We start from the raw sequence: 27018 nt of genomic DNA on the forward strand, positions 1-27018 counted from the left end.
GTTCCCTTCAAGGGCTGTTCCCAAGAGTAAAGTATGTATATCAATGGCACTTAGAGGATTTTCAGGATGGGAAGGCCAGTCAGGTGGCTCAGTCATGCACACTGGACACGTTTCTTGAGCATTGACCTCACGAGTCACTGAGGATTCTGAATTCCAGTTTCCTGTGGGTGAGGGATTCTGTATTGGAGAGTTAACTCTCGAAAGGCTGGGGTTGTTTGAGGAGGAGCTCTGAACCCAGGGGCAGTGTTTCTAGTCCCAGCTCTGGGTCTGATGAGACATGAGGCAAGCCCCTTTCGCACTTGCAGGCAGCATTGTTTCCTCACCTATAAAGTGTGGGTGTGGGACTGGGGGTGGGGGAGGGGTGAGTGACACTATGGTCTTTTCCAAGTTCAGCATTTTTACTCTATAATCATGGGTCAAATATGGCAACCTACTGAGAACCTCTGGGAACTATCATGGAGAAGACTGAAAAGAGATAAAGAGTGAACTGTACTTCAGAGGATTCCTGAGTCCAGTTACAGGAATGGATTGCAGTGTAGCTAGAAAACAAATGTCCCAACTTCTATCACTGTTGGGATTTCAGCCTCTTGGCCTTTGGTGGAACTGATGTCCCTGTATGTTCTTACATATTGGGGGGTTCTTTTCTCTCTTCACCTCCCAGGCTGAAGCTGTCCAGGAGGAGGAGGACACCACCGTGCATGAGGATGACCTTTCTGGCTCCATCAACGAACTCCCAGCGACTTTCGAATGCAGCGACAGCTTCAGCCTGGATATGACTGAGGCGGAGGAAAAGGGCGGCCGGGCCCTGGACCAGTTCACTCTGGCAAGGTATAGAGGGCCTGGGCAGAAATGAGTGGCACTGGTGCACGTGGCCCATGGGGTACCTCACTGTCACTCAGGTTGAATGTCACACTCACACTGCTGGGACTTTGAGTCCAAATTGACACAGAACCTGGAGGGCGCCCGGCATGTTGGAGTCATTCACCCCCAGCGTAGGGCCTACGTCCAACCAAAAAGGTACTCACGTAGGAACTCATAAAGCTACCAAGCGGCCTGGGGACAAGGTCCAAGCCTTGTAAGCTTTGCAAATAAGCAGGATTGGCAAGCCTTGGAAATGAGGACTTCCTTCCATTTTGAGTTAAAGGACCAGAACAAGAGCTCTTTACACACTGAATCCCTACTCTTTTTTTCAAGTGGGTGACTTCCAGCTGTAGTGCTGATATTTCTGAGATGAGTGAGATAGTCAGACAATATGAATGGGAAGAAATATAATGAAGAAGAGATGTAAACACTAATGTGGTATCTAGAATAATTCACTAATAATGCTACAAATTTACTTCAGGAGAACGAATTCTAAAATAACTCTTCTGAACGTTGAAAATACGAACTAAGTATTCGGCTATGGCTAGACAAAGGCTTCTGTTACGAGAATTGGTGTCCCTTCTCCGAGAACACAACTACATTAACACCTGGACAAGAATTTGCCTGTTCACTTTTGTTCTTAACTTCTGCTTTCTCAGTTCCTCTCTGCATGTCTCTTCTTTCCTTTCCTCTCCCCACTCTTCTTCTGGGCATTTATGCATATGCAGTCAGTAAGGAAAAGTTAAGAGTCAAACTTTTTGTTATAATTTTTATGAAGAAAAATGCCAAGGCCTGAAACGGCCAAATGCAGGAAGGAGTGGCCAGCCAGGAGCGAGGGGCCGTGACTGAAGGCTGAAAGAGGTCCCAAGTCTGCAGAAAGGAAGTTGGAGTTGGCAGCACAGACATTCTGGAGGCAAAAGTTCTGTGTTCTAGAATCCAAAAGAATGTCTGAGACCTCTGAATGAAGGCCCGTTCCCAAAGCAAACCTCGAAGGGAGGCCTGGGCAGAGTGGGCCCCTGGGAAGGCTATCTGAAGGTCAGCACGTAGGCCACAGGTGAGGAATGAGAAGGAACTCGCTTCTGACACAGCCGTTTTCATTTCTTCCAGCTTCGGAGAAGGTGACAGGGGAGTCTCCCCGCCCCCCTCGCCCTTCTTCTCGGCCATTCTCGCTGCGTTCCAGCCTGCGGCCTGTGACGACGCGGAGGAAGCCTGGCGAAGCCACATCAACCAGCTCATGTGCGACTCGGACGGGTCCTGCGCGGTGTACACGTTCCACGTGTTCTCCTCCTTGTTCAAGGTGCGGTGCCCGCGAGTCCAGGGGGCGTGGTCTCCTCGGGGAGCCAGGAGCTTCTCCTCTCACAAGGGGCTGCCTGTCAGTTCTGGGTTCGCACTGTTTTCTCCTCCAAACGTATCTCCCACCCCTCTGACTTCATCCTTTCTTCTGTCCAACCTTCTCAAACTGCTGCTGTGAAGACGCGGCCCTCAGGTGACTTAGGCTGCCATGATGTCCCATGCACTTCTGCCGTTCTGGCCTTGTTGACGCCATGAATCCCGGGCCACCATGACATCAGGACCATTAAGGGCAGCCTCTGCCAAGCCTCTCCTCCATCTCTGCTTTCCTCCAAGACCTCTTCTGCATCTCTTTTTTCTTCGTTATTTGTTTTGCCTTTCCTTGTCTTTTGTCTCTGCCCCACCCCACAAATTCCTTAAATATGCCATCCGTAGCTGTGAACACTTGCTTACTCTTCTTAGCGACTTCTGAACAGATCAAAAGTCTTTCTTTTTTCTTTCTTTTTTGCTTCCTTTGCATGAACCACAGTCTGGCTAGTCCATACAGGGTCTTGCAAACTGGAAACCAATGTCACCCGTCACACACACTCAGAGGGTTGCAGTACCGGGTATGGCCAGCAGATGGCAGGCTGGATTTCAGCCCCTCAGCCCGGCACTTGGGTGGGGCATGTTGTACACACAGTTCTCTGCGTGGACGCCTTCCGATTTCCCGTTATCCCTAAGCACACGTAACAATTACAGAACTAGAGAGATGAATTTCCGGTTGCTGGTTAAAAGTTGATTTGTATACTTGCCTGTCTTTGGTCGTGCAAATTCCTGTCGGTTTCTATGTCGTGCTCTAAACTTATACCGTCCAAATTTCATCAAATGTTGGCATGGCCGGGAAGCAGCAAAAGAAGAGAGAAGCATGCCGTGTTAGGAAGAGACTCAAAGACCTTCAGCATCATGGGAGTTAACTGGCCCTGTGTGCTGTGTTTGAAGCAGATATTGACTGAAAATGGCACTGCTGGGAATAATACTTGGTCCGAGGATGAGGTTATAAGTGAAGATTTACTGACGTGGAAACATGGTTACCTTATAGTTTAAGAGAAAATTAGTTTTAAAAAGAATATGTAGAACACTGCTCCTTTTTCTTTCTAATGCCTAGAAAATAGTGACAATTATACACTAGTGTTTCATTGTCATTTACTCGCAGGCATTAGATTATGGGTATCTTTTATTCTCTTTTTACTTTCTTCCAAGTTCCTATTTTCCTACAATGAAATGCTTTTCTTTAAGTATTTTCAGAAAAGCATTTTTCTAAACTTTACTTTTAATAACGCAGAAAACAGAGCTGCCACTGATAATACAAGGGGAAAAAATAGAAAAGAACAACGTAGTTCCAACTTTGAATAGATTTGAATGGTGGATGACTAAATGGACAGACAAGTTAGAATCCTGTAGGACTTCTTGAGAGGTGGAGTTCTGTTAAGTATATCATGATAGAGGGACAACGACTTGGTTGGATTGAGAGTGGCCCTCTAGCCACCTTCAGGAAGAGCCATGGCAGACGGGAAAGGCAAGAAAATAAGGAATTATATAAAAAGTGAAAACACTGGGATCATCTGCCTTAAATAATTTCAAATTCAGGGAGCATTCATTTAGTTAATAGAAAAGTAAACTCTCTTTTTCCACCTCGAGGCCCTTCTTCTGACCCATGTCGGGGAATTACAGACCAACAGGAGTAAGAGCCTGGATTCTCCCTGAGTGTTATTGGTGCTGCTCTCTCTCAAGTTTTGCAATTTACTTTTAGAGAAACCTAGTAGAAGGCTGAGTGGACGAACTAAGGTTGTGTCTGGGATTAGCTGGGGGCCGGAGGGGCTCTCAGGCTGAAGACAGAAAACGATTGGCTGCTGAAAGATAAAAAATTAACGTTAGAAACACTCTAACATTAAACCAGATTGAAATTTAAGAACAAACTACCAGAAAGCTACCATTTGAGGTCAATTTCATTGTTAAGGATTCAAGAGCAATGTCTTATTTAGAATGTTCTAAAGTCTATTTTAAATAATGGTTAATAGTCCATATTTAAGTTTGGCTGTCGTGGTAACTTTTTCTTACTGTAGTTACTAGACTATTCAGGCTCAATTTTGTAGTCCTGAGCAATACTTTTCCCTCTGTGGAGAGGGGTCGTCTCCTCTTGTCCCTCGACTGTCCTCCCAATTACATTCAAGTCCAATATAGGGCACCACTCCAGCAAGTGAAGCCTTCCTTTACTCCTCTCTCCTTTCCCCATCCCCTGGGGTCCCCAGCACACTGCAGTTGCATCTGTTATACTTGTCACAGTTAGAATTACTTGTTTCGGTGTCTGTCTACCCTGGAGAGGGCAGGTACCAGTGTCATACCTTGACTCCCTGGCAGTTGGCACCCCTGCTAACACAAAATAGGTGCTCAGTAAATGTAGGAAGAATGAACAGAAACCTTTTTTTGTTCATGGAAATTTTAAATATACAGCATCTGATTCAGTGCCATTGGTAGTAACATGACCTGGGAGGTGGGGCTGGGCCCTAGAGGACACATTTGGGTTTGGATTTTTTTTTTTTTTCCCATCAGTGTATTAGACCAATCCCTGTGGAGCGTGTCTGCAATAATAATACGAATGTGTGCTTCCTGTTTGGGTTTTTAATATTACATTTAGCCTTAAGAACTTTCTCAGATGCCATGTGATTGAGAGCAATAATAGTGACAAAGTAGGCATTAATAAAACACGCTGGAAACGAAATACATTTCAGACATGTAGTCTATTAGTCTCTTGCCACGTCCTCACCATGTCTGTTTACTATTTTCCAACCTTTTCCTGTGAGTCTGAATACCACAGTCCCCTGTATCTGGGTGGATTTTGGAAAGGGGAGAGAGGAGGTAATTGCAAAAATAGTTTGGATTTAAAAACAAAGAAATGGTTTCTAATGGCCCAGAATGGACATCTTTCGGAGTGTCTCACTCACTGTATTTCCTTCCTGATGCTCCTGTTAGAATACCATCACTGTATCGCACAAAGCCACCAAGTTACAGGATGTGTTCATATGGAAGTCGGGGAGGACAAAACTGAGTTCCTGTCCCTTAAATATCACCTGCCTATGTGGCTGTAATGTCTCTGCCAGATCTAAGCTTCTCAGTAGAATAAAAAATAAACCCAGACCTCACCTTATCTGTAGGTAAGATTAGAAAGAACCCCAAACTATTTGGGGGACCTAATCCCACTCCCAGCTCTGCCACTCGACAGTGTGACACTAGACATGGCATTTCCCGTTCCTTTCAGCTCTAATATTCTGTCCGAGTTTGGGGGGTTTTGTTTGTTCACATGTAAAACTAACATAACACCATAGAGACGTATGTTATACATTATACCAAGATTCTCACATATAAAAAATAAATACTGTGCAATGTCATTGGCTTTTTTCTAGCATAACTGACAAAGAACCTGCTGCAGTTTGGGGGCATGCTAATTTCCCCACCACACGGCAGGGTGGATTTCTCATGGATGAGATTCTAGAACTGAACAGCCAGGACATCTCCTTGGGGAAGGCCAGCGTCAGGGCTGGAACCATTTTCTGATTGAGTATTTTATTATTTTGGTTAAGGATCTGTGTTGGGTATTTGGGGGCTAAAAATGTATTCATTTGGGCACTGACCCGGGCACAATGACCCAGACTCCACCTGAGTTTGTTTGGGTTTTCCTCAGGCCGACACAGGAACTTTCAGGCAACATTACAGGTTTCAGGAGGAATGTGAACTGTGGAGCCAGGCTCATCCTTACGCTGTCACTTACTAGTTGTATGACGCCAAGGGAGTCACTGAACCGCTCTTAGCCCCGGTTCATCACCTGCTTGTGAGGATTAATGGGTTGACGTATAAAAGCATTAGGACAGTTAGACACTGGATCAGATGTGCTCTCTGGGGAGATATTCTAGGTCCCATGTGGCATTTACTCTTTCATTCTTCAAAAGCTCAAATGGCACATTTCAATGCTTTGTCTCGGGGAACTGTGCCCTTGGGCACAGAAAGGAGTTCCATCTCGGGACCTTCTTTGTCTCACTCCCATTGAAGTAACCTTTTAACTTCTCACTGATGTGACAGACGCGCTGGGAGGACTCAGTTGCTGATCAACACTGCCCGTCAGCAAAGAGAAAAGCCGCATTTATTTAAATGATTATATGAGCACCCACACGTTGGGAAATGATAGTCTAGGAAGAAACTGCGCACTGCGTGACTATTTCAAGCAAATATTCACTCTACTCGCATCCCTCCCTCACTTCACACACACACACACACACACACACACACACACACACTGAAGACCTATGCTCATTCGGTGTTTTTATAAAGATTTTAAAAATCGTTTTTTCTAGTCTCTACGTTAAAGCTCGGCCTTTACAAACGGGAATTATTTTGCCTTTCAGAATATTCAGAAAAGGTTCTGCTTCCTGACCTGTGATGCGGCCAGTTACCTTGGAGACAACCTGCGGGGGATCGGCTCCAAGTTCGTCAGCTCCTCGCAGATGCTCACGTCCTGCTCTGAGTGCCCCACCCTGTTTGTGGACGCTGAGACCGTGAGTGTCCCAGGCTGCGGTGGGCCCACGCCTGCCCGGCTGCGGGGTGGACCCCGGGAAGCGCGTGTTGTGGTTTGTTTGAAAAGCACTCACGTTCGTGAGCAGCGCTGGGTTGGGATGCGACCCCCAAAGGCCCAGTGGGCGCAGTAAGGCTGGTACCGTCCATGGTACCGGCCCAGGCCAAGGCGAGTGGTCTCAGAGAATCAGGGGAAAGCCACCCCTCTCCGATGACTGACGGCTGTATGGTGAGCCACTCTCCAGGACTGACCTAGCCAGTGCCCACGATGCCAGGCTGCCAGCCAGGTGGGCCTCCAGAGACAACATGTCCTCATACTCCATACCCCCAAGTCTCAGGGAGACACTGACTGCCAACTATGAGATTAAAGGGTAATTAAACAGCCTCTGGCTAACTACTGAGTCGTGACTTTATGAACATAACTCGAACCCTGCAAGACTGGCGAGCCCTCTGAGGGCAGGGGTGTGTTACCGACCGTTAGGTCCCCTGTGGATCACACAACTGTCTCACATGCCCAGTGACTGCTGAGATTTGCAACCAATGGTGATGTGCTTTGATTTTAAGTCTCTGAAGAGTCAGTCTTTCCAAGAACTTTGATTGGTGATTGGCTGTCTGGCAGCAAGGTATAGATGTCCGGCAATTAAGTTCGCAAACTTGTTGCACCGATGTTGCTAACCTTTTTGATGTCAGAAGAATTATTCATTATGAATTTGTACCAACTGGACAAACAGTTAACCAAGTTTACTATTTGGAAGTGCTGAAAAGGCTGTGTGAAAAAGATGAAAACGACCTGAACTTTTCGCCAACAGTTCATGGCTCTTGCATTGTAACAATCCACCAGATCACATGGCACTGTCTGTGAGGGAGTTTGTAGCCAGTTAACAAATAACTGTATTGGAACACCCTCCCTACTCACCTGATCTGGCCCCCAATGACGTCTTTCTTTACCCAAAGATAAAGAAATTTTGATGACATTCAGGCCATCAAGGGTAATACAACGACAGCTCTGATGGCCATTCCAGAAAAAGAGTTCCAAAATTGCTTTGAAGGGTGGACTAGGCACTGGCATCAGTGCATAGCTTCTCAAGGGGAGTACTTCGAAGGTGACCATAGTGATATTCAGCAATAAGGCACGTAGCACATTTTCTAGGATGAGTTTGCAAACTTAATTGTCAGACCTCGTACAGCCTGTAAAATCATTCTATCTTAAATGACTTAAAGTACAGATTAAGTACAAAATCAGTTTGACAGTCTCTTTGGAGGTCTGTCTTCACACTACTAGGAGTATTACTGGATGAAGATACTAGTGTTTGTGCATATCTTTATGTGAGCTGTGTAGTACTTGTTAAGATTTGTCTGTCTACACAGATATGGGCAAAACAGACATTTCCATAGGAGATTTGGGTTGGCAAGCTAGCATACAATTGCAGTTGATAGTGGAAAAAAAATACAATTGCACAGCTTGTGAAAATGGATACCACTGCCCCCCATTTTACCTCACTCTTTAGGATGCTTCTGTTTTCTATCTGTGTAGCTATGCCTTGTCTGGTGTCTCTCTAGTTGTTCTAACACAAATTATTTTCCTGTCTTTAGCTCCTTTCTTGTGGACTTCTGGACAAGCTCAAGTTCAGTGTTTTAGAACTGCAAGAATATCTGGATACCTACAACAACAGAAAAGAGGCTACTCTCTCAGTAAGCTTTGTGTTTCTGTGTCCACATTCAGTTAAACCCAAGTGACCCATCACTGGGACCCCTCAGGAGGGTTGTCACTATCCTAAGAGAGGCGTTTCTAGGAGAAGACAGACATCACCTATTCCTGTTAGGGATTACATGCCCGGCTTAATCAGGGTAGAGCTGTCCCTGGTGTGGATTATATGAAAATGACATCCACAAAGGAGAAAGTTTTTAGCTTTCATATTTAGCCCCATAACTTGCCAACCAAAAAATTGGGAAAGGTGGATGTCTGCTTGATGTCCCTTTAGCAGTGCTGTAACTTTTCTTTTCCTGGAGATTTAAAATTGTTAATTACTTCCTTCCATTGTTAGCTTCACCCATGGTGAGCTAAGATGGATCTCATCTCTGTTCTCCTTTTAACCACTCTGAGGAGCTGTTTCTGCCTGTCCCTCTTCTCTTGGCCTCAGCTCCTGCTCTTTACTCTTTTCTTCTAGATCTACATTGAGAAATGTTATGAGCCAAAAACCCCTGATTTAGGACAAATAACTGTGTAATATCTATGACACACTTCCTATAATATGCCAGGCACTATAGAAAGGGCATGGATTTTGAAGTCCGATGGACTCTGGTTTAAACCACAGTTCAGCTACATAATAAGGGTTAGTGACTTTGGATAAGGTACTTACCTCCTCTCATCTCAGATTGATCATCTCTAAGACAGTGATAATTAACTTGCAGAATTTTTGTAACATAACAATTATAAATAGTCATAACAGCTGTCATTTCCTAAATTCTTTTTGCCTGTCCAACAACCTGATTAGAGTGAAATCTCTTACATTAAACCATTTGACGGTCACAACTCCCCTGGAAGTTGCTATCATTGTCCTCATTAGCTAGGAGGGAGCAGAACGGTATTGAAACCACCACACAATATGGCCTTTAAATAGAAATGATATATGGAAACTGCCTGGCACAGTGCCTCAGACATAGAAGACATTCATAGTAACCGTACTGGGTCTTGCTGTTGTTATTGATCTTCTCATGACCTGTCCCAAGGGCAAGAGTTCTATAATAATTCCCATTGTTTTCTACTCCGTAGCTCTTTAACCTGCCATTGTTTTCCAGCTTCTCAGTCATGAATTAATAAAAGTAATCCTTTCATTCTGGGTGGTGAATGAACCAGTCTTCCTCATCAGGTGTGAATTTCAGTTCTTCTGTGCTTATTGTTTCTTGCCCAAAGGGCCCTTTTCACATCTGGATTAGTTACTATCCAGATACTTAAGCCTGGCAGGATCTCTAAAGAGCTACGATAATAGCCTTTCTGACACTGAAGTAGACTTGCCCCCTCAGAAGCCATCTCCACATGACACAGAGGTAGGTGTTGCATGAGTCAGGTTACACTGTCCAGAATCACAGCCTGTGAGGAAGTGTTTGGCCTATCACCCAGTTTCAATCATATGAAAGGTTTCTAACATATATGAACTTGGTTTAATTTATACATAAATTAGGAATGGTCTGGTAAAATCATTCTTCAGGGTGATGTATCACAATGTTGAAATTATGTTTTTAAATGAACATCCCTGAACCCATGTAAACATATTTTAATTTCAAATAGTTCATCTTTAACCAAAGAGAATGATTTTTCAAGAAGCCAGTGCAGCTTCTTGTTTTATTTTACTGTGATTAGAAACTTAATTTTCTCTGACAGAATTGATGATAAAATGTTCTCGGGACGTCACTGAATTGACCTATATCCGTGTCTTTTTCTGACAACAGTGGCTCGCAAATTGTAAGGCAACATTTGCTGGAGGATCAAGAGATGGAGTAATTACCTGTCAACCAGGGGACTCAGAAGAAAAGGTAACAAAAGCCTGTTAGAATTTATCTTTCCTGTGCTCTGACATTGTGTGCTGGTTTTCATCATGAGACTTGAGAAGGGAGCGGAGGAAGGAAGCATCCATGTAAACCAATAGGGTAAAACAGAATGACGTTCCAGACATGCATGACTGTGTGTTGAGCGATTTGGGGTGGGGGGAGGTCTTCTTTTTAGAAAAGTAGAGGTACAAAAATAACCTTTTTGATGGACATTGTCTAATTATACTAATCACTTCCTAATAAATCTATTCTTCATTTAGAATATAAAACCAAATTTCATTAGTTCTTCACTAAATCCCTTAGTTCCTTCAATGAAGAGTCTCTGTTGACCTTTTGGTAATCACTCTTATTTTTCAATTACTGTTAAAAGTCAATGATTTTAGTTTCAGGTGTACAGCATAATGATTAAACATTTATATAACTCACAAGACAATCCTTCCAACAAGACTAGTACCCACCTGGCACTATACATTTATTAAAATATTATTCACTATATTCCCTGTGCTGTACTTTACATCCTCATGACTATTTTGTAACTGCCAATTTGTACTTCTTAATCCCTTCCCCTTTTTCACCCATCCGTCCAGCCCCCTTCCCATGTGGCGGCCATCAGTTTGTTCCATGTATCTATGAGTTTGTTACTGTTTTGTTTGTAAGTTTATTTAGTTTTTTGGATTCCACATATAAGTAAGGTCATATGGTATTTGTCTTTCTCTGTCTGACTTATTTCACTCAGCATAGTACCCTCTATGTCCATCCATGTTGTTGCAGATGGCAAGATTTTATTCTTTTTTATGGCCAACTAATATTCCATTGTATATATGTACCACCTCTTCTTTATCCAATCATCTATTGATGGGCACTGAGGTTGCTTCCATATCTTGGCTATTGTGAATAGCGCTGCAGTAAACATAGGGGTGCATATATCTTTTCAAATTACTGTTTTGGATTTCTTTGGATCAATACCCAGAAGTGAGATTGCTGGGTCACAAGGTAGTTCTATTTTTAATTTTTTGAGGAATCTCCATACTGTTTTCCATAGTGGCTGCACCAATTTACAATCTCACCAATAGTGCACGAGGGTTCCCTTTTCATTGCACCCTCGCCAACACTTGTTGTTTGTTGATTTATTCATGAGAGCCATTCTGACTGGTGTGAGATGATATCTCATTGTGGTTTTAATTAGCATTTCTCTGACGATTAGTGATATTGATCATCTTTCCATATATCTATTGGACATCTGTATGTCCTCTTTGGAGAAATGTCTATTCAGGTCCTCTCCCCATTTTTTAATCACATTGTTTGTCTTTTTGGTATTAAGTTGTATGAGTTACTTATATACAGAGGGTGCCAAAAAAGTATACACATTTTAAGAAAGAAAAACTATTAAAATTTTCATGCTCAATATATACTATTAACAGAAGATGAATATGATCAAATATATGGTGATGGAAGGAGAACTGACTCTGGGTGGTGAATACACAATGGGATTTATAGATGATGTAATACAGAATTGTACATCTGAAATCTATGTAATTTTACTAACAATTGTCACCCGAATTAAAAAAAAAGATGAATACAAGTCATGTTTGACTTCTGCAATTACAAAAGGTGCTCAAAGTGGTTACTATCAGCATCCAGACACTTCTGATTATGGCAAACTACTGCTTGAGCAACGCTGACCAAAGTGTCCACTTGTATACATTTTTTTTGGCACCCCCGGTATTTTGGGTATTAACCCCTATCGATGTATCATTCGCGAATATCTTTTCCCACTCAATAGGTTGTCTTTCTATTTTGTTGATGGTTTCTTTTGCTGTGTGAAAACTTATTATTTTGATATAGTCCCATTTGCTTAATTTTCCTTTGTTTCCCTTGCCTGAGGAGACATATCAAAAAGAATATTACTAAGAGCAGTGTCAGAGAGTTTACTGCCTTTGTTTCCTTCTAGGAGTTTGTGGTTTGGGGGGGTCTTACATTTAAGTCTTTAATCCATTTTGGGTTTATTCTTGTATAAGGTGTAAGAAAGTGATCCAATTTCATTCTTTTGCATGGATCTGTCCAGTTTTCCCAACACCATTTATTGAATAGACTGTCTTTACCCCACTGTATGTTCTTGCCTCCTTTGTCATAGATTAATTGACCAAATAGGTATAGGTTTATTTCTGGGCTTTCTACTCTGTTCCATTGATCTACATGTCTGTTTTTATGCCAGTACCATGCCGTTTTCATTACTATAGCTTGGCAGTATAGTTTGATATCAGGTAGTGTGATACCTCCAATTTTGCAGAGGTTGACCCCACTGAGTGGGAGTTATTTTAATAGGGCTCTGGTGCTAGCTGAGTGTGCCCTTTGGTATTTTGTTTGTGAAGTTGGTTATGTCGTGCTCTGGTTTCGTCTGAAGCCAACCACCAGGTATGTTGGTTCTAGAGCCTCTTGGGAGGGGTAATTGTGGTATTAAAGTCTCCCAACTATTACTGTATTACTGTGAATTTCTGCCTTTATTTCCCATAGTATTTGCTTTATATACCTAGGTGCTCCTATGTTGGGGGCATAAATATATGCAATTATTATATCCTCCTCTTGAATTGATCACTTTATCATTATGTAATGTCCTCCTTTGTCTCATTTTACATTATTTGTTTTAAAGTCTATTTAGTCTGATACAAGCATTGCTACCCCAGCTTTCTATTCATTTCTATATGCATGGGATATCTTTTTCCATCCCTTCACTTTCAGTCTGTATGTGTTTCATAGACAGTGAGTCCCTTTGTAGGCATCATATAGATGGGTGTAGTTTTTCAATCCATTCAGCCACACTATCTTTTGATTGGAGTGTTTAGTCCATTTACCTTTAAAGTAATTATTGATAATATGTGAATTTCCATTTTGTTAATTATTTGGGGTTGTTTTTGCTGTTCTTCTTTGTTCCTTTCTTCTTCTCTTGATCTCTTTCCTTTTGAATTGCTGGATTTCTTTGGGTTTCTTTCTGTTTATTTGTCGTGTGTGTTTTTTGTTTGTGGCTACCATGAGGTTCTTATATATGCATCTATAGCTAAAGCAGTCTATTTTAAGCTGATAAGTGTTTAAGTTCAAACCCGTTCTAAAAGTACTGTTTTTACTCGCTCACCCATGCTTGTTTTTTACATCATGTTTTACATCTTTTTGTTTTCTGTATCCCTGACTACTGTAGTGACAGTTAATTTTGCTACTCTTGCCTTTTCACCTTCGTATTCGTTTTTAAGTGATTGATTCACTGTGTTTATTACACATTTGCCTTTATCAGTGAGATTTTTCTCTTTTCTGTATTTTCTTATCTCTGGTTATGGCCTTCCCTTTTCTACATAAAAAAGACCCTTTAACATTTCTTGTAAAGATGATTTAATGGTGATGATGAACTCCTTTACTTTTTGCTGTCTCATAAACTCTTTCTCTCTCTTTCAATTCTGAATGACAACCTTTTGGGTAAATTATTCTCAGTTGTAGTTTCCTTTTTTTAGCACTGTAAAGATGTCCACCTCTCCCTTCCTGCCTATAAAGTTGCTGCTGAGAACTCAGCTGATAGCCTGTGGGGTCTCCTTTGTATATAACTCATTGTTTTCCTCTTGCTGCCTTCAAGATTGTTTCTTTGTCTTTAACTTTTGCCATTTTAATTACAATATGTCTCAGTGTGGGCCTCTTTGGGTCCATCTTGTCCAGAGGAATGTAAGCAATGGTGCTCACCAGTTCCTCTGGTCCTAGAGAGTCCATCAGCTCCAGGAGAGCTCTCGCAGATCCCCAACCTTCTCTGTGCTGTCACGTTTTCTCTCGTTTGCTGTGCAGAAGGTGTTCAGTTCATCCTCTGTTGTCTCTCAGGAGTAACTGCTCTAAATATTGGTGTGTTCATGGGAAGGGAGTGAGCTCAGCCTCTTATGCCACCATCTTGGACCTGCGCTGGGAGGTATTTTTGAGGGAAGGTGGTTTTTTTTAAGACAGGCATGATTAGTAAATGACTTAGGCTTCTTGGTGATTATAATACCAATTCTCCTAGAAAGGCATGACATACACTAAATAGAACATTAAACAGGCACATGATTGGCATGTGTCTCAAGAGAGCAGTCATACTCATTTGTAGACACTGCTTTACCAGTGTTTTCTCAGCCCGGGCATATCAAGAGGAGAGCTAGATCTCTTCACGAGCTAAAACCAGTACGTCTATTTAAGGATTTGGGTTTCGGTTGACCTCTTCATCTCCTATGGAATTCCTTCTAGAGTGGCTATCACTAGGCAGGTAGTTTAAGTTAACAGAAATGTTGGTCAGGGTGAAGAACTCAGTTCTGCAACTAGATAATGCAGCTCACCTTCCAGTTCTGCAGAGCTGGCCTTGGGAACACTGGAGGTGTTTCTACTTCATTTGTTAGATGTGAGTCTCGTTGACACACTCATGACTCAACAGATATTTCTGAGCAGTACTTCAACATGTGACTTTTTGGACTCAAGCACAATAATTGACATTTAGCCCTAATATACTTCATCTTATATTCAAATCACCATTCCAATTATAAAGGTCTTGGACACAAATGCTCTCAGTTACATATTTCCTTTCCCTGCATAATCAATCCATTACTGAGAAGCCTGTGACCTCTGTTCTTATACAGATTAAACAAGACATTTCTCCAATTCAACTGTAATCCATTACACATAATCCTTTGGGTATAGTCAATCACTCTTTCCTTTCAAAGTAATCCTCTTTCCAATATTGCTATACCATAGGCTTAAAGGTATTTATCTTTCAAAGCTTTGAAAGATATTCATGGCAAAGGTCCAAAAATCTACTCAACAAACATAATGCAATGGTCATCCATGTGCCAGACCCACATGATATTAGCAACAGGTGAGTACGTACTGTTCCTACCTGCTTGGGTGATTAGATGAATCTATGTATTGAGTGGAAAAACTTCAACAGTTGGCTAGATTAGCTCAATTTTATCCTATTTTGTTTCAACCAGTGAATTTCAACAATGAAATAAGAAAATAATAGCTAATATGATGAAAATAATAGTTAACATAGTACACTGTGGCTTATCTTCTGTCATATCGAAAATGTCTCAGATTTTTACCTGACTGGCTAAGTCATAAGCATGGAACTCATTTCAGAGAAGAATCCACAGAAACAAGAATGTCTAAACTATTGTTAATGAATAAAAATTAGGTTATTCTGGGCTTTTAAGCTACCCTGTCTAATTCTTAACATCTTGGTTTCTTGACCTTTCTTTCTCATTTTGAGAAAACATAACTCTAAATCCAATTTATAGAACAAGCTATATCAGGAGAGCAGGAACAGAGCTGGAAAATCCTTGTGACCAAATAAAGCAGTGACATTTTCACACAATTTCAAAAGAACCTTAAGTCACCAAAACATAAATACATTTATAATAAAGACTTCTAAAGAGATTATTTTTTTAAAACCGGGTACAGGAAAACATTAGCACAGAGGAGGAAAAACAGTTTTAACATTTTCCATAAAATGGCCTCCTAAAAAGGCATTTTTCATTATCTTTTTGGAGCTCTAAATGCAAACTAGGTCCCAGCCTCTGGCCTAGGAAAGGATTGAGATAATAAATATCAAGGCAGCTTTGACTCGCCTACCTAAAAAGGAGAGTTTAAGGACACTGAGAACTGGTGTGCGTCAAGTTGGCCATCTCCCAAGAAACACAATTTTGTGCCCTGGGAACTGAGTGGGAGGAATTCATTGACGATGAAATTCCTTAGCACCACGCTGGAGTCAAAAAGCCTTATTCGCCTTTATTGAACAGAGATTTTGCTTTAACTGATATGATGACCTTCTTGCATTACAACCTTGTTTTGGAATATAGTAAAAAGATAGCTGTTTTCTTCATACAAGACCATGTAATTTACTTAGCCCTTGCTTTATTCCACACTTCTGAAAAGTAAATTCCATGGTAGAAGCAGTTATGTGCTAAAGATACTAAACATTTCGATTAAATTTGACATTTTCTAAAAAGTCTTCACAGTAGAAATTCTATACATAGAGACTTAAGACTCTGACCCTGCACTCCTTCCTGGCGTGACACTGTATTATCAGCACATAAGGTTTGGTTATAAAAATTTCTAGGCAGAAAGTATTCTTAAAAAATAGTAAATACCTCAGGTTGTGTAATCCATATCACAGGATTAAAGGCATTTATCTTTCAAAGTTTGAAAGATATGCATGGCCAGGGCCCAAAAAAATACTCAATAAATATAATAGTCAATATGCCAAACCCCTGTGAGATTAGAAACAGGTGGCAAGCGTACCCCCTTGGAAGACAGAGGCATGGTATTGGGGTTGGCAGTGGTGGTGCTTTTTGTTTGAAGATACTACTAAATAATTTGACGATTTAATTTTTTTATGCACTGTACATTAAGTGCAATACATTAAACTGATAACCCAGAGAATTTTTTGGAAAAAGCTTTGAGAGGGTGGTTTTGTTGTCAAGAATTAGAACCTGAGTTAGATAGGTCCTCAAATATTTTGAAAACCCAGAGCCAGATGTATTTACCCATAATTAAGAATGGCCAAGTTGATTTTTTAAAATATTGTGCCAGGTTATGGTTATCTCTTTCACATACCCAAACTTTTCCTTAAATCAAATCCTATGATTATGATACGGAGACACCAAAAAATGGTAGCCATAGTTGAACACGGCCCAGTTAAAATTTACATTACTGTAGACTAACCATCAATTCTATATTACTTTTAAAAATGGCCTACTGGGAAAAATATATTTAAAAAAATGCAAGAAAATTACTTGGCATATCTCACACTTGTTTGGGAATATACAATGTTTAGTCCTTTGAAATAACAATATCTAGCAGTACTGTAAAATACCCTCCAGGCGGAAGGCAGTCTGACTGAGGAAAACGCCACTAAGACTGTTCATGATATTCTCTGTTGATTGGATAGTCATAGTTTAGCAGATATGCAGCAAAGCAGAGAAAAGACTCTGCCTTAACTAACATTTAGCAACAGTGTATTTTGTTTGGGGTTATAGTCACTCGCACACAACTCAGTTGGGCTCACAGTTCTAGGTTCACATATTATTCACATTTAAACACTAAAATCTTCAAGCAATAAAAGTTTTGATTTCTGGTGTCCAAGACGGACAAAATGTAAACCAAGGAAGCAGAGAATCTAAAGGATTACAAGTGCTGGTTTTCGACACGTTTCCCACTAGAGCTTGTTTCTAACTGGGCCGCGGTGCATGCCGAGTGGGCACCACATCCGCAAGCATTGATCGAGTTTGGGCGAGCAATGCTAACCCTGCTGATGGCCTGCTCGCGGAACAGGGCCGTGCTTCCCGTTGCACGCAGACACTGACCCTGTGCTCTCTTTCCTTTCCTGTTTCCTGTGCCATGCTTGCTGTGTAGCAAATGGAATCTCTGGCAGTAAGTTAACTTTCTTTCATACTCTCTGTCCATTGGAGGCGTGGACCCATAACAAGTCCCATTTTTACGGTTACTATTGCATCTCTTAGCATGTGTCCCCTTTTTCCTTTCATTTTAGTTCATATGTAGCCTGAGACATGCCATTTGTTAGTAGCATTCTGGGCTGCTTTCGTCCCAAAGTGGAAACCTACATTGCTGTGAGGTCTCATAGTATCAGTGGAGTATTTCAAGTAATAACTACCATTATCTGACACGCAGGAAAGTCACAGTTTTCATAGCTAGGTTTCACCCTAAATCGTGAAGGTAACATTATTTTTTTTAAATAATACTTTTTATTTATCTGCAAGTCTCTGGCAGTTATCTTGTATACCAGATTTTGAAAGTTTCTAATAACAAAAAGTCTAAATGATCATTTTACTGAAACAACCAAAGATCTACTTTTGGTTAACTAGTGAGTGTAAACTTCAGCTGGTTACCAGCATTGAGAGTTCAGATAAATCTAAGTAGAATTTGTTCCCCCCTAAGGGTCAGTGAAAGGAGAAAAAGAAACGTGATTAGCTTAGTCATAGCATGAACTTCAGTAACTTTTAAAATTTAGTATCAAAACTCTATTGATAGAATGTTCCTCAAACCTAAATTTAAATTCTTATAATTTCTCTCCTTCCACTGATTTGGGGAGACAACTTTCAGTCACCACAGAAGCCCTTGATTCTGAGCTGAGTTCTTCCTGGTCTATCAGCAGAAGGCAGGCCCTATTCATCCTCATGTAACCACATTGGAAAACTGAGCAGTGAGCTGTACTTTAGGTCCCTTTCTCGGGAGGCTGCCGAGCCAGGCGATTCTCCCTGGTGAAGGCTGCTCTCTTCTTTCCACAGAATCCCAGCCACTGCCTAGGAGCTAACCCGTTCTTGGAATGAAACAGGCAACACTGAGAGGCCGTTAGGAGCACATACAGCTCAAAGACTAGTATGATCACTGGTGTTGGAATCACTCATTATTTATTTCCCATCATAGCTTACATAAGCCGTTTAACGAAAACATTTTGACTTCCGGATATATCTATAGGGCTTAAGGGCCACTACTTATTAATGTTCTTTCCACAGTTTGTTTTGAATGTTTTCATAACTTTTCCTTTTTGTAAGCATGTTTGGGCCTCTTTTTACATCTCTTTAATTCAACAAATACTTACTGAGCATTGAGCAGAAGCATCGTCAGTAAAACTGACACAGCGCCACAGAGGGTCACGTGACTGTTGTGTTTACACAGACTTCAGAATGAATATCTACACCCTAAATGCAGTCAGAATTGTCACATGGAGTAATCTCCCAAGTGTCTGCTGAAATTATAAACTTAACACCTACAATGACTTAATGTTTTGCCTTTCAAATATACTTGTAATAAAAAGAAATTGTTTTTACAAATAATTTACAGCTTAGTAAAATTAAGACAACCATGACCATCATTTGTAGATATGTAATTGGCAAATAGAATGGAAATTTGTTGATTCACTCAGTCCCTTTATAGCTACTACACCTCTAATTAGTAATCTTCCAGGAGCTATTCTGTGTTATATTGTGAATTTCTCACTGATATTTATTGACTCGATCTTGTTGCTCTGTTTTATTTAAAATAATAACAGCTAGTTATGGTTCCTTGATTTTTTTTTTAAATTGTCTCCACCAAGATTGCACTGTTATACAAAAATGGTCCTTAATAACTAATTTCTTCCCATGCAAATTCTCTCTTTAGCAATTGGAACTGTGTCAGAGATTATATAAGCTACACTTCCAGCTGCTGCTGCTTTTTCAGTCCTACTGTAAGCTCATCGGCCAGGTGCACGAAGTCAGTTCCATGCCAGAGGTGAGCCCACACACCTCCCAGCCCTGAGCGCTGCCATGAAAATCGTTCCTTTGTTCTCCCCAACCTGCTACCTCTACTCCCCCGTCTATAACTGTCCAAGTGACTTTATTCCCACATAATTCTTTTCCTCAAGCACAAGTCTTACATGTGCCTTGCATTTGGCAGGGCCAGGACCGGGGTGGGCCGGTGACAACCCAGCACAGAGCTGCGAGACGCTGAGGGTGAGCGCCTCCCCAGGTGCTGTGCTGAGGCCTCACCTGGCCCACCCTGATCCGGGCTCTGGGTGTCCTTGTTGGAAAAAGTTCCTGGGTATGGTTTCCTTCTTTGTAGTTAGCTTTTTTACTTGCTCTTCCGTTGAGATAAGAAGGAAATAACTATATGCTGTTTGATTCTCTTCCACTTCCCTTCCCTGGTTAGCATCAGGATGCTTTAATAGTTCTAAAAGTAAAATAAGTGTACTACTTCCAGTGAGCCAAAATGTTCCTAGAAGGGAAGAAATACTGCCATGTAGGAAGTAAAGTAACAGCGATGTACAGAGGATATGACGGAAGCACAGAGGGCGAAATAGGATAGCTTTCTGGAGGAAGTCACACCTGAGCTGATTCTTCAAGGATGAGTTGGAGTTAGAGAAAGTGGGGGCTAAGGAGAAGTGTTCCAATAAGGAACATGGTGGTAAGAAAGAGAAAGGAACTGCAAGTACAAGCAGTTTGGTATACTAGAGTATAAAATGCAAACCAAAAAAGTCGGAAGATGCTATGCCTGGCAGAGATATAGAGGGTGGATTTGATGACAGGATATTGGAGACAGGAAGACCAGTAGGAGGCTGCTGAAATAGCTCAGATGAGAGTCTGAACTAGGACAGAAGTGCTGAGTATGGAGAGGAGGTAGGAAATGTAAGATACTGGGGGGAGGGGATGAAAGAGAACAAAGAGTCGAGTGTGATACTCAAGTTCCATCTCCAATGAAGTAGGTGACCAGCGGTGCCACAGGTGAGACGGGGATATAAGAGGAGGACTGAGGCAACAGTACCTCCACCCAGTGAGGCCTGAGGCTGCCCACTAAAGCAGCCTTGGTTTAATGACATTTTGCAGGCAGTTAAATATGAGGATTTAAGGTCAGAGGAGAGACGTGAACTGAAGGTGTAGATGTGGTGGTCATCAGTGAACAGCCAGGAGTCATGAAACCAGCCCACCAAGAGCACTGGGTGAGGACAGAGCCGGGGAAACCTCACATCTGAGGAGGGGCAGAGGTGGACCCACAAAATGACAACCAAGTTACCAGCTTTATCACTCTGTTGGAAAAAAGGAAAACGATAGCATAGTTTTTAAGTACACTTTCAAATGCCACTTTCAAGGGAGGTATGAGTCAGACATCTTTGTTTTTGAAGATCTCTTCATAAACAAACCAGTTTTCCTCCAAAGAATGACAAATTGTCAGATGAAAGAGAAGACAGCTGACGTTATTTGCCATGTTATCAGGATAAAGTTTACTCTTCTAGCAAATATTAACAGGATCCTTAGACTCCATCTTTGCTTAAAAAATATAGGACATGCAAATGTAACTCACGTATGCTTTTCCATATTAAAAAGACAATTCAAGTTTCACTTTAGAATAGTATTAGGATGGTGCCAAAGTAATTGCGGTTTAAAAAGTTAAAAATAATTGCAAAAACCGCAATTAGTTTTCCACCAACCTAATAAGTTGTTACATACCAGGTGTGAATATATGCATATGTATGTTATATGATTGTTTTAAATCTTGTAAATTTAAAGTGAATTTCTCCTTAATTGTTTTAAATCTACGTAAACTTTAAATGCTCTACAAACACAGACAGTATTTAAAACTTACCTAGATTTAAAATACGAAGAAATTCACTTTCAAACTTAAAAACTTATATACATATGACACTCATATCTTATTTAAAAGGATTTCCTCAGTAAAGTATAAACCTAGCTCTGGAGTAGGTATTTGCACTTAACAGGCATCTGTGTGGAAACAAATAGTCCTAAGGGCTTTGGTTGTATCACTTATAAAATGAATGAGCTGGGAATAATAAAAATATAAAAATGTTGGGTAAATCAGCTTTCCAAAGAACACAAGCATCATCAACTTGCATTTCAAAGGAAAAAAACCCTTAAATTCACATCATTTTCTTTTAAATGCTCTTGAGATTCAGATTGCAAAACAGTTGTCTTCCATCATATATTTGGGGCATTAAGAAATGGTGGAGATTGTTTTTTGTTTTTTATTAAAGTTTATTGGGGTGACAATGGTTAGTAAAGTTACATAGGTTTCAAGTGTACAATTCTGTAATACATCATCTATATATCACATTGTGTGTTCACCACCTAAAGTCTGGGTGGTGGAGGTTCTCTCTTATGGTTCACTTTTTAACACTCTGGATCTTTTGGCTTCTGTAATTTTGAAGGAAAATATCTTTTACCTCTGAATACTAATATTACCTTGAGATTTTTTTTCCTCTTCCTTAAAATTATGTCTTTATTCTCTTTCCATGGCATACAAATAGAAATAGTGAGAAAATTTTATTTTTCAGAGTCCATGTTGATGATTACATTTATTGAGCACTTAGTTGCCAAACTTACTAATTATTTTATATACACTATCTCATTTTATCTTTAAACTTACCCTGTGATATCTTCAGTCTCACAGATGAAAAAACTGAGACATATAAAAGTCTACTTACCGGACTGTGATCCCACAGTACATTGCAAAACTATCATTTGAACCCAAAATTACCCAACTCCCAACCCTGTTCTCTTGTGCATTTTACCTCTGTGAATGTCCTTCTACATAAATAGAAACCATTTTAAAAGCGGTCTGAATCTTTTCAATAAGGAGAGCATCCCAGTTGTTGACATATAAAGTATTCAACGCATACAACCCCATAACCACTACCATGTAATAGTTTCATTTGTCCTATTGTAGTTTACCAAGGTATTAAGCGTATGCTTAACTGGACTTCATACAATTGATTTCTTCCCATTGGGGATGTAAAAATACAGGCTTCAACTAAATACAGTAAAAATAATTTTTTTAACAGCTGCTAAATATGTCCAGAGAACTGAGTGACTTAAAGAAAAACCTGAAGGAAGCCACTGCAGCTATTGCAGCTGACCCTCTTTACGTAGAGGGTGCGTGGCCTGAGCCAACCTTCACGTCCACTGAAGCAGCCATCCAGTCCATGCTGGAGTGCCTGAAGAACAACGAGCTTGGCAAGGCTTTACGGCAAATCAGGGAATGCAGGTAATTCTACTATTTCTTTTAGAGGTGGTTAAAGCAAAGGTATGCCTAATAGTTACTTTGTCATGGCCGGGGACTAAACCACGACAGAAGGGACATGTTGATATTTTATATACCTCCTTCCCAGATCTTACCGTTCCCACGCCAAAAACATCAGATTTCAGAACTTATGTGGGAAGTACTGATGTTGGTTTTGGTCATTTGTCATCCCTAAAATATTGACACACTTCAAAATATACCTCAACAAGAGGTCCAAGATGGCAACAGTGTAGGACGACACTGAACTCGCCCCGCCACGAGCACACTGAAATACTATGTATGGAGCAGAGACAACCGAGGGCTATGTGAACAGCTTCTGAACACAAATGAGACAAAGAGATTGAATACAGAAGCCTAGGCAATTGCAGGAGCTCTCAGGATGGGAGGCACCAGTGAGCACCATTGGTCACACCCCTCCACCTCGACAGGGTGCGCAGGAGCTCTATTGGGGTGCTCCGGCCTAACTGCATGATCTCCGCAGCACGTTCCCAACCACACTGCCTCTGAACAAAGGGAGCAAGCAGGAACAAGAGGGCGTCACCACATGCACCTGGCCTCCCTGCCTGGAGCCAATCTAGCCCAGCAGGCTAGCACCCCAGGTGCCATAAACACCTGCCCAGCTCCAAGTGACCTGCCAAAACTACCCAGCACAGACAGCTTCTGATGAGGTCGCTTCTACACAACACAACTTTCTATACAACAAATAAGAAAGAAAAAGAAATCATACAAAGAAGGCTGTGAAGCCACGGAAGCTCTCCGGGAACTGCAGGAATTCTCCAGGGCTGGAGGTGCTGGTGAGCTTCATTGTACATCCACCTCAACAAGGTGGGTGGGTGCCCTGGCCTACCTGCGAGATCATCACAGTGCATTCAAGGGCACGTTGCCTAAGCCTATTTTGGGCCTGAACAAAGGGAGAAAGTAGGATCAGGATGGTCTTCCACATGCACCTGGCCTCCCTCCCTGGAGAGGAGACTCTCCACCTTGGCAGCCCAACACCCCGGGTGCCATGGGTACATACTTGGCTCCAAAACAACCCAGCACACACAGCCTACAGAGAGGTCAGTTCTACACAAGGCCACTTTTTCAAGACTGAAGGAGATGGAAATAAGTAATTTGCCTGAATAAAGACTTCAAAGAAACAGTCATAAGTATGCTCACCAAGCTTGAGAGTGGAATACAGGAACTTAGAATTTCAACAAAGAGAAAGTATAACAAAGAACCAAGCAGAACTGAAGAATACAATAACTGAAATGACAGATACATTAGAAGGAGCCCAGCAGATTAACTTACACAGAAGAATAGGTCTGTGACCTGGAACACAGACTTACAAATCAGTCAATCAGAACAGCAAAAAGAAAAAATGTTTTAAATGAGGATAGTTTAAGGGACCTCTGAACTGAAATCAAGCACACAAATATTCACATTATAGGCAATACAGAAGTACAAGAATGAGAGAATTGAACCGATACTTTATTTGAAGAAATAATGGCTGAAAACGTTTCTTACCTGTGAAAGGAAACAGACATCCAGGTCCAGGAAACAGAAAGAGTTGCAAATAAGATGAACCCAAAGAGACCCACACCAAGACGTATTGTAATTAAAATGGAAAAAGTTAAAGACAAAGAGAGAATCTCGAAGGCAGCAAGAGGAAAACAATGAGTTATGTACAAAGGAAACCCCATAGGCTATCAGCTGTGTTCTCAGCAGCAACTTTACAAGCTGGAAGGGAGAAGCGTACATCTTTATAGTGCTGAAAGAAAGGAAACTACAACCGAGAATAATTTACCCAAAAGGTTATTATTCAGAATTGAAAGAGTTTGTGGGACAGCAAAAAGTAAAGGAGTTCATCACCGTTAAAGCCGCTTTACAAGAAATGTTAAAAGGTCTTTTTTATGTAGAAAAAGAAAGACCATAACCAGAAATAAGAAAGTATGAGAAAGAAAAAAAATCACAGGTAAAGCCAAATATTAACCAAATACAGTGAATCAGACATTTAAAAAGCTACTATGAAGGTCAAAAGACAAAAGTACAACACTCAACTCAAACTACAATAAGTATGGGATCCACAAAATAAAAAGATATAAAATTATGACATCAAAAACAGGAAGTATGAAAAAAAAAAAAAACAACACAGGAAGTATGGAAGGTGGGTCCAAAATGGCAGAGAAGGATGCGAGCTCATCCCTTCCCATGAACACACCCAGTATACAACTGTATTGCGAGCAATCCCTCCTGAGAGACAAGGGAGAGCCAACTGAACAGCTTCTATACAACAAACGAGAGAGACCGAAGGCTGGGTATTCAGAGAGCTCTCCCTTAGCTAAGGGACTGTCCGGGACCAGAGTACCAGTGAGCGCCATTGTTTCTGTCTCCCCTGCACTTGGATAGCAGGCAGGAACTCTATCCAGGTTCTCAGGCCAACCTGCAGGGCTGCTGTAGCACTTGTGCAGCCAGCCCTCCCAGAGTTATTTCCAGCAGAGGGCACCACAGCACACACACGGGTCCTCCACCCTAGAGATTCAACTAGCAGACACTGCAGGCACTGCTGTGTGTACCCACTGAGCCACACATACACATGGGCTTGCCTGCTTGGAGAGAGCCCGGAATTAGCAAAGCTTGGCGGTACCTCCACACAGGATTGCACCAGACAAAGTGCAGAAGTAGTGGGACGCTACTGCACGTGAGGCTAACCCACCAAGAGAGGGTGCGGAACTACTAGGATGCTGCTGCGTGAGCACTTTGGCTTGCCCTGTCTGGAAAAAATATGGAACTAGTGGGGTGCTGCAATATGTGCATTCAGGGCAGTCTCCCCGATACCCATCCTGGGCAACAGACAAAGCAACAGGCCGCTCTGTGTACACACCTGGTCAGAAGGGCAGGAAGTGCACACAGATCAGGCTGCCCCGCCCCAACTCCATCGTGAACATGGGCAGTCAGAACAACAGGGAGCCACTGCACACTGTGTACAGCAGGAGGCCACACCCAGGACGCACTACTTCTGGCCACTCAGCACATGAGACACGGCAGGTGCCCACCCAGAATACAACCAATGTGCCAGAACTGCCCCACACACAGTCACCACTTTGTCATCTAACTCAGAGGAACAAACACAGAAAGTCAAACAAAATGGGGAGACAGAAAAATAGGCCGCAAACGAAGGAACACAAACCCCTGGAGGAAAATATCTCATGAAACAGAGAAAAGTAATTTGCCTGATAAAGAATTCAAAGAAACAATCATAAGGATGCTCAACAAATTTGAGAGTAAAATGAAAGAGCAAGAAAATATAATAAAGAACCAATCAGAGATGAAAAACACAGTAACTGAAATGAAAAAATACATAAGACAGAATCAATAGCAGGTTAGTTAATACAGAAGAAGGCATTAGCAACCTGGAGAAAGAATAATGGATACCACCCAATCAGAACAGGAATTTTGAAAGAATTTCAAAAATGAGGATAGTATAAGGGACTTCTGGGACAACAGTAAGTGCTGTAACATGTGCATTATAGACATTTCAGAAGGAGAAGACAAAAAACGGGCAGAAAGTATATTTGAAGAAATAAACTAAAGGAGTTCATCACCACTAAATTAGCTTTACAAGAAATGTTAATGTGTCTTTATGCAGAAAAGGGAGGGTTATACCCAGAAATAAAACAAATATAGGAAAGAAAAATATCTCTCTGGAAAAAGCAAATATGTAATAAATACAGTGAATCAACCACTTAAAAAGCTAATATAAAGGTGAAAACACAAAGGTAGCAGAAACACAGGGATACAGAAAACAAAAAGATACAATGTCAAAAACAAAGCATGAGTGAGGGAGTAAAAATGTAGTGCTTTTAGAATGAGTTTGAACTTAAAACACTTACCAGCTTAAAATAGACTGTTATAGATATGGATGGATATGTGTGAACCTCCTGGTAGCCACAAACAAAAAACATACACACAAAAAAAATATAAAGAAAACCAGCAATTCAAAAGGGAAGAGATCAAGAGAACAAAAGCAAACAAACAAGCAGAACAACTAACAAAATGGAAAAAAGCACATACTTAGCAATAATTACTTTAAATGGAAATGGACTAAATGTCCAATCAAAAGATACAGGGTGGCTGAATGGATAT

At 41.2% G+C, this 27018-nt stretch overlaps 1 protein-coding gene across 8 annotated transcripts in view; it reads left to right on the forward strand.

Moving 5' to 3' along the window:
• FRY (FRY microtubule binding protein) overlaps positions 1-27018 on the forward strand; it is a 430430-nt gene that overhangs the window by 388537 nt on the left and 14875 nt on the right. For 5 of the 8 annotated variants that reach the window (XM_033103879.1, XM_033103871.1, XM_033103872.1 and 2 more), the window contains 8 exons: positions 662-828; positions 1969-2158; positions 6591-6740; positions 8350-8448; positions 10207-10290; positions 17716-17733; positions 19483-19593; positions 22655-22857. In XM_033103879.1, the coding sequence (XP_032959770.1) occupies positions 662-828; positions 1969-2158; positions 6591-6740; positions 8350-8448; positions 10207-10290; positions 17716-17733; positions 19483-19593; positions 22655-22857 (1022 nt within the window). The remainder of the gene's footprint in view (positions 1-661; positions 829-1968; positions 2159-6590; positions 6741-8349; positions 8449-10206; positions 10291-17715; positions 17734-19482; positions 19594-22654; positions 22858-27018) is intronic. The other 3 variants (XM_033103873.1, XM_033103874.1, XM_033103877.1) reach the window with 1 other exon arrangement.

This window comes from Rhinolophus ferrumequinum, chromosome 4 (genome assembly GCF_004115265.2).
Source record: "Rhinolophus ferrumequinum isolate MPI-CBG mRhiFer1 chromosome 4, mRhiFer1_v1.p, whole genome shotgun sequence".
Classification (NCBI taxonomy): Eukaryota; Metazoa; Chordata; class Mammalia; order Chiroptera; family Rhinolophidae; genus Rhinolophus; species Rhinolophus ferrumequinum.